Below are 8,317 nucleotides of genomic sequence, written 5' to 3'. Positions count from 1 at the left end.
CATAGAAGTTCCGTAGTGTGAAGGTATTTCGGCTATTTCAAGTCTGACAAAAAACAGAGTAGCGTGCACTGTAAATTGTGCCGAAAGCAAGTCTGGAAATACAATGAACTGGTGCATGCGCTACGTCCACACGTACCCGGGTATTTTTGAAAACGCAGATTTTTCTATGCGTTTGCACCTTTCGTCCACACGTAAACGGCGTTTTTGGTCACTGAAAACGAAGATTTTTGAAAACTCCATTTTTGCATTTATGTGTGGACTAGGAAAACTGAGAAAACGCAGCGTCAAAGGTGTGCACATTTTTTGACGTCACACTGTGCGCCACGTTATTGTTTCGGTGAAATGAATTTCTACAATACTGTTAATTCTACTCTCTGCAGTGTTTAAATGCTTACATACACACACAGTTACTGTCCCTCCACACATACGACTCTGTTCTGCTTCTATGCCCCAGCTTTGTTTACTTTTTCCCACCGAGGCTTCTAGACTTCTGATTGGCCAACATTTCTGCACGGTTAGGAATCTAGCGCCACCTGCTGCTTTGGCATGTTCATAGCAGCGTTTTCCTTCATTTCTGCCTTTATGTGTGGACGGGATTATTTTTTAAAACGAACACGGAAAATCTCCGTTTTCAAAAATACCCGTGTACGTGTGGACGTAGCCTGAGTCTCTGACTGGAAGCGCTAATTCGTCATTCGGCTTTTGTCAGACTAAAGTAACTGTTAAAACTGTTTGAAAAGCTCAGCTATACAACAAGGAGAGATTGAGAATTTCCTTTTAGTTCTCAGTTTATTTGATATTGACAAAAGTTAGCCAGTTTTGTCTGTTCTTCTGTAAAACAAACTAAGATTTATTTTTAGAATTAATATTTTGTTTCTAAGTGGAATTGACAATTTAGTCTGTTTCGTTTGTTCTATTTTGAAACTTAAACGCTTTAGCGGCTGCCTTTTGTGTAGTTTGAAATATTTGCCTTTATTTATCTGAAAAAGTCTCATGTTCCTTAAGTACATCTACCCTGTTGAACTTATTATGGGAAACAAATATTTAAATAAAAACACGCTGCTGATTATTTCACATTTTACTTGTGAGCACATTTAAATCTTACAAATATAGTGATATCGTTATCGCCTGAAATGAAAAAAACATCGTGATATGAAAAAATCTTATATCGCCCAGCTCTAATTGAGAGTGTCCTCTGCTGCTACATCACTATCTGGTACGGGAACTGCACCTTTGCTGAAAAGAAGTCTCTGCAGCAGATAGTGAGGACAGCAGAGAGGATCATTGGAGGCCTCTCCCACCCATCTCCCAACTCGACGACAGACACATCATCCGACGTGCGAACAGCATAGTGAAGGAAACTTTCCACCCCTCACATGAAGTGTTCTCCCTCCTTCCATCTGGCAGACAGTTTTGCAGCATCAAAAATGTAACGACTACACACTGTAAGAGCTTTTACCCTCAAGCAGTCTGAGCCCTCAACTGACTACCACCAAAGGACTGATATACACAAACACTTTTACAAACACCTTACAATACTCACCAAAAGACTCAAAAACAAGACAAACATCCACAAATCTTCTGCAAACTGGACCTGGGAACAACATGCTTATTTGCACACTCAGTCACATAGTTACTGAACACCAGTGTTGGGTAAGTTACTTTAAATTAGTAACTTAGTTACATTACTAGTTACTTCTATCAAAAGTAACTCAGTTACTTCAAGTTACTTGTTACTTTCAAAGTAACTAGTTACTAGGGAAAGTAACTTTGGTTTTACTCAGAATTCTCTTGTTAATGTGTTGCTTCCATAACTTTGCCAGTCTTCTAGCTTGCTTACTTGCCACAAGTGCACTGTGCCACCTACCAATAAAGAAAAAAAATGTGCACATTTCCACGAGAGAAATGCCACGCCTGGACCGTCATTGACGCTGCCATGATTCTAGCCTATGTCACAGCGTCATGTGCGCTTTTTACATCCAACACAAAAACTGCAGTCGTGGTGCTTTCAATTGTACTCAGAACTCGGAAATCCTGCCTTCCGAATAGGAAGATGTAGGTAACACCAGACTGCAGATGAGCTGCATACAGAGCTGGACTGGGACAGAAAGTTGGCCCGGGTATTTTGACTAGAGACTGGCCCACCATTATAGGAAAAATCATAAAGCCTTTGAATGAAAATAAACACAGTGATGTACGCTGTTTTGATGGTATATATGCATCAATCTATCAATCGTTTGTTGTAAGAAACACACAGTCGCAGAGAGAGCGTCGCCCTGTAACCATGGCAACCGCATGCCGCCTGGAACAAAGAGCGTAGCTGTCAAACAAAACCCAAACAGTCCTGACAAAATGAAACAGGAAAGTACCGCAGTGTAATCCATTTATTTCAACAAAGTAACTGTATTCTGAATACCACCTTTTTAAACGGTAACTAACGGAATACAGTTACTCATATTTTGTATTTTAAATACGTAACAGCGGTACATGTATTCCGTTACTCCCCAACACTGGGTGTGACAGTTTCTGTGTGGGTGTGTACCTATATGTTGTTTCCATAGGTACATAAAAATCTACAGACACAGAGGCAAAACCACAATAACTACGGCTCGCCTTCATACTCTTCAAGGAATCATGGGGATTTCAAAGTTACAGAGAATGATAGATGATTTGTGTTTCTGTGAAGAGGTTAAAGTAGAAAAAACAAGTCTCATTATTGATGGTGCAGCTCTTTATTATTGTTTGTATTATAATTCTGATCCAAAGCTGGACCAGCGCTGTGGAGGAGATTATCCTGGATTTAAAGACGATGTCTGTAAGTTCTTTGAGGCTTTGAAGGACTGCGAAGTCACTCCATACATCTTCTTGGATGGAGCTGCAGGATCAGAGAAGCAGAAAACTCTTCATTCGCGTCTAAAGCGTAGACTAGAAAATGCAAAGACAATAGCAGAGAGTGAGTCTGACGCTGCACCACAAGGATGTAACGTCTTACCACCTCTGGTAAAAGATGTCTTCATAGAAATCTTGAAGGAGAAAGACATAGAGTTTAAACAGTGTTTAGGAGAGGCAGACCCTGAAGTTGTTTCTGCTGCAAATCAGAAACAATGTGCTGTGCTGTCCCATGACGCAGATTTCTGCATCTATGATGTGAACAAAGGTTTCCTTCATCTTGACAACTTTGAGTGGAAAAGAAAGAAGGATGGCAAAATTCCTGCTAAGCTCTACACACGTTCAAAGTTTTGTGAGCATTTTAAATTGGACCCTGCTCTCATGCCAGTCTTTGCTTCAATAGCAGGAAATGATTATTCAATATTAAAAGACAATGGTACCTTTGCAAATGAATCATCTTCATCTGGTGAGTACAGGATTAAAAGACTGGATGGTATACTCAGGTTTTTAAGTAAAGTGAATCTGCATGGTTTGAACGACTCACAGAAGAGAGAACGTGCTCTGAGTCAAGCTTTAAGTCATGTTGGTAAAGAAGAAAACCAAACTTTCAAACTCTCCATTCAAAAGTATGTTCAACCAGAAAAAACAAGTTCTAAGTTGCCATCATGGGTGAGTAAAAAAGTTGAGCGTGGAGAAATCACCACTTTCGTCATAAGTGTTGTGGATCAGAAGACAATGATGCTGCCTGTTCTTGTGGAGGACTTTTCACAGCACAGTAGTTACACAGCTGCTTACCCCATCAGACAGTACTTCTATGGACTGTTAATTGGAGGTCAGATGTGCACTGAATATGACAGGGATAGAGAAGAGATCAAAGACAAACGTGTCCCATCCATAGGGAAACAACTGCAACTAGAGCATCTGCATAAGGTACTGAGGTTAATCAATAAATATGTGTTTAATTACTCTGACAGGTCATAGATGTGTTTCTGTGGTACACGTGAGCATCTTGTCTGTGTGGTACCTCTCTGTGCAGGCTCCTGAGGGTTTGCGTCGCAGAGTGTTTGAAGAAGCTCTGCAGGTTCAGACTTCAGCCTTAGAAAACATCCCCGACCAGCTGAAGCTGCCAGTCTGTGTGACTGTTTTCTGGTTTAACAACTTAAAGCTTGGCCAAAAAGCTGAAACTGTCCACTGCCTCCACGCCCTCCTGCTGGGGTTTGTGTGTGATCGTGATGGTCCAGGTAAGTCTCTGAGCTCACTGAGCAACATGACTGATATTTTACTAGCAAATACATGGAAATATGTGTAAATCAGTATTTTCACTCATTACTTCATTAGTAACACTTGTGATACGCCTGCTATTGTTTTCACTCCTAATTAGTGTTGTTGTTTATTTTGTTCTCTTTGTGTCTGTCATTGAAGTGGACTAATTATTAGGAACATCTAAATGTGATTCAGCCCAAAAAGCATCAAAAATAATATAAAAGTGTGAAATAAGGTGAGATGCATGTTTCAGTTTAAGTGGTCCCAATATGACCTCGATGATATAAGAGAGATAAGACTTTATTGATCCCGTGGTGGGGAAATTTGTGCATTACCTCAGCTCAGGTACGGATAGCAGAAGAAAAATTGAAAAAAATACAAATAAAATATAAACAAATACAAAATAAGTAAGATAATACGCTACATGCAATGGTTGCATACACAGTATGTGATTATGGATGGAGGGTTGTGGAAATATGCAAGTAACTATTCTACCACTACTATTACTATGTAAGTAACAATATCATTGAATGAGGAGGAAAATACATTATATTTATACATTATATTTATACATTATATTTCATAGATTTTGCTAATAAAGTAGACATCTACATGACATCATAACCTGAGCAGAGTTAGATTAGGCTTAGTTTGTCTCTCAGACTGGAGAGATGGTTTTAGAGACAGCTGAATGAAGGTCACAGGTCTGCAAGCATCACACTGTTTTCAAGCCAATATGTCCCACTGCTGATTGAAAGGAACAAAAAGGAAATCAGTGTTCATTATTCTGCTGTAACTCTGTGAAACATAGTTTATTAGCTGTATTTCTTATAAATTGGCATTTTGTTACAGTTTCACAAAGACAGTTAAGTCTGAACATTTAAATTTTACAGTTATCTACATAATTACATTCTTTATGGTTAAGGAAGTGGGTCCACATAGACTATTTATACAGAGGATATTTCCCTGCATGTTACAGCAGGTTATAGTCTCTTTGAAAGCAGTCAGCAGATGGACTGTAGTCAGAGTTCCTGATGCTTCCACACAAACTGCTGCTGGTCTCTGGTTCTGTGTCACTGAAACTTTGTCTTATTTTGTCTGTAGAGGACGAGTTTGAGAGGAAGATGAAAACTTTAAAGGATGCAGCTATCAGGAGGAAATGGCAGCCCCGTGTGGCTCATGCTTTCAGCCAATGGCTGTGCTGCATGAGGCAGAGCCTCCACCTGAACCAGCTGCTGTGTTCCCCTCTACCAGAACCTCAGTGTGCCCGGTAAACACCAGACCAATGATGCGCTCCACAGATGTGTAACACACTTCATCAACTTTAACTGAGATTTTCTGCTTTGTCAGGCTTTACTGTGGACCTCTCCTTCATCGGCTGGCAGATGAAGAGACGTTTGAAAAACTACTGAAAACACTGAGAGGAAAAAAGAAGAAATTATATCAGGATTTAAAGACCATTTTTCATCTACTCGCACGGAAAAAAACTCTGGTTATCGGCGACTCTGTTCTTAAAGATGTGGACCCAGAGATTCCAGCAACTACACTCACATACAGATCAGGGGCCACAGCAGGCGACATTGAGGCTAAACTGAAACTCCTGGCTCAGGATGAACATAGATTTGATAAAATTGTAATTCATGTCAGCAATAACGACATCCAGAATCATCAACTGGAGGTCATAAAACCTAAAATTGAGTCGGTGTGTAACTTTGCAAAAACGATGTCGGATTCTGTAGGTTTCTCTGGTCCCCTCCCCAGTCGAACCAATGCTCACATCATTAGAAGCCTGTCATCGTTTAACTGCTGGCTGTCTAACTGGTGTCCAGAAAACAATGTGGGCTTCATAAATAACTGGAAAATGTTTGGGTTAAAACCTGGTCTCATTGAGAGCAACCACATCTATCCAACTCACGAGGGTGCAGATCTCATTTCTAGAAAACTGGCCAAGTTTATTCTGAGTTAAAAACAGAAAGCTGAGGTGTTTTCAGTGTTACATTATTATATTAGATAGTCTGACTCACCTGGTGACGTTCTCAGTCTAATGCACATTTTAAAGAAACAGCAGATGTTTTCTATTCAACACAAATGCTCTTTGACAATGAAAGTTAAGAACACAGAGAAATGCAGTGATGCAGGTTCGGGAGCGACGGCTTCCTCACCTCCTCCCTGCTTTTGTCTTTTGGATAAACATGATGACATTTTAAAAACTGAAAGTAATACATGAATAAAACTTGACCCTACCTCTAAATTAAATACATTAAGTAGAAAAGAAAAAGTAAACCAGTGAAATATAGAAGCAGGCTATCGGTTTGGTTTGTTTTATAACTGAACTGAATGAAAGTGGGCTGACGAAGAGGAGTCTTTGAGCAGCCGGAAGCTGAAGAAAGCAGGACGATGTGTCTAACAAGCAGCAGCTGAGAGAGGAAGCGGAGGAACACATAAATGTTTTATCAGAGTCTGTCTATTATTTGTTCTTTGCTGTAACAAGAGACCGAGGTGGACATATTTAGCAGGTATTGTCTAACAACACATGATTAGCACAGGAAGTTAATTCACTGCAGTTTTATTTATATAGCCCCAAATCACAACAGTCGGCTCAAGGAGCTTATTTTAAGATAAAGAAAATGCTTTAATGTTCATGAAAGGATGAAGATATTTAATGTGTTTGTTATAACAGCTTAATTATCATTTGTGCCTGCAGTGTGACCATGCAGTGGTCCACAAATCTGGAATAATTTTCAAATCACTTCAAAAACATTAACATCTTTCTCTTCAAATGCAACACAACAGTTGCAACAAAATCTTTTAAATATAATTGTATATTTTATTATATAATGCAAATTATGAATACTGTAAAATATGTCTGATTTTGAAAGAATTTTTCTTGTGATAGAGTACTATTATTTCTGTCTACATATACTGGATTATATATACTGAATTTTTATCATTATTGTGTTTTTCTGGATCATTTAGTGATTTAGCTTGGTGTTATAGTTTACATATTTAAAAATGTAGATGTATTTTTCTGTATATTATCTCAAGTTTTGGGCCAAATAACTATTACAACCAAATAACTCTACAAATAACTACCTTATACGTTATGATCTTGAAATTCGTATTTCATTTGTGAATAAACGGAAACTGTTTCTCAGAGACTTTTCCGTCAGTTTCTGAATTTATTGTCAGGCTTTTGCTTGTATGTCGCAGCACTCTGCAAATTACTTTTGAATAAAGTTACACAGATCAATAACGAGTTTGTTCCTGTTCCATGTGAACTATCCAGATAAAGCTGGAGGTTAAGAATAAAGCATTGGTGATGTTTTCCTCTCATCTCCTTAGTCCTGTTTGGAAATAAAGAGAATCTCAGACAGATGCTTATTTTCACCCCAGTTAAAGTATCTGTATTAAAAGTCAATCCACATGTTTTCTCTGTATTACTGTAAAGTCTTTAGAATCAGAATCAGAATACTTTATTGATCCCTGGGGGAAATTATTTTTTGTTACAGTGCTCCATTTTAAACCAATATTAAGACAAGACAGACAATACACTAACTAAGAATAGTACAATATATACATATATATACATACATAAGTCACTCATAAATAAATAGTTGGAAAAGAAACATGTGTAGCTGTAGTAGCAAACAGTGTGTTACACTTTAATATAAAGCGCTTTTAGGAAACTTATATAAATATAATCGAACTGAACTAAGGGCTCTACAGGGAAATGCTTTACCTTACTGTAAACAGCTTCACCTTGTGGAAGAACACAGTTATTACAACCAGTAACGCTGCAGTCTCCACCGGTCAGGTTATTATCTGCAGCTGAAAACATTGAAGCAGACTTTAGAAAGTACCCCTGCTACCTGTGACACGTACAGGATCCTCTGTGATGGTTTTTCTCACGTCTCAAATGTCTGTCCTCCACCTCTGAGCAAGAAACCCTTATCATGCTGAGGGAGATCTCTGCTCCTGACATAAGGAGAGAAGAGGCTGCAGGAGTTTTTACCTTCACAGTGCTGTGACACAGATGCAGTCACATTTTTAAAACTTTCAAAATAAGTCAGAAAAGTTTGAAATTTCTTCTATGAAACTTAAAAAGCTGAATTTCAAAATAATCCAAATTAATCCATTTAAAAATGTTTCAAAAAGAAGAAAAATG

The 8,317-nt window shown here is 38.5% G+C and overlaps 1 protein-coding gene across 1 annotated transcript; it reads left to right on the top strand.

Moving 5' to 3' along the window:
* Window positions 1-2,492: 2,492 nt before the first annotated feature.
* Window positions 2,493-8,216, top strand: LOC309712226 (single-strand DNA endonuclease ASTE1-like). The gene is made up of 4 exons (XM_082542880.1): window positions 2,493-3,819; window positions 3,926-4,130; window positions 5,257-5,422; window positions 5,503-8,216. Exons 1-4 carry the CDS (start codon window positions 2,635-2,637, stop codon window positions 6,116-6,118), a joined length of 2,172 nt encoding a protein of 723 aa, XP_082399006.1. The 5' UTR covers window positions 2,493-2,634; the 3' UTR covers window positions 6,119-8,216.
* Window positions 8,217-8,317: the final 101 nt, after the last annotated feature.

This window comes from Aulonocara stuartgranti, assembly GCF_965226115.1.
Source record: "Aulonocara stuartgranti genome assembly, chromosome: 7".
Lineage (NCBI taxonomy): Eukaryota > Metazoa > Chordata > Actinopteri > Cichliformes > Cichlidae > Aulonocara > Aulonocara stuartgranti.
The sequence above is the reverse complement of the archived record's forward strand: the minus strand, read 5'-3'. Positions and strand labels throughout refer to the sequence as shown.

Coding starts and splice junctions, on each gene's coding strand:
- LOC309712226 (XM_082542880.1), top strand. CDS start 2,635: ATGGGGATTTCAAAGTTACAGAGAATGATAGATGATTTGTGTTTCTGT. Junction 3,820..3,925: donor AACTAGAGCATCTGCATAAG/GTACTGAGGTTA, acceptor CTCTCTGTGCAG/GCTCCTGAGGGTTTGCGTCG. Junction 5,423..5,502: donor CCAGAACCTCAGTGTGCCCG/GTAAACACCAGA, acceptor CTGCTTTGTCAG/GCTTTACTGTGGACCTCTCC.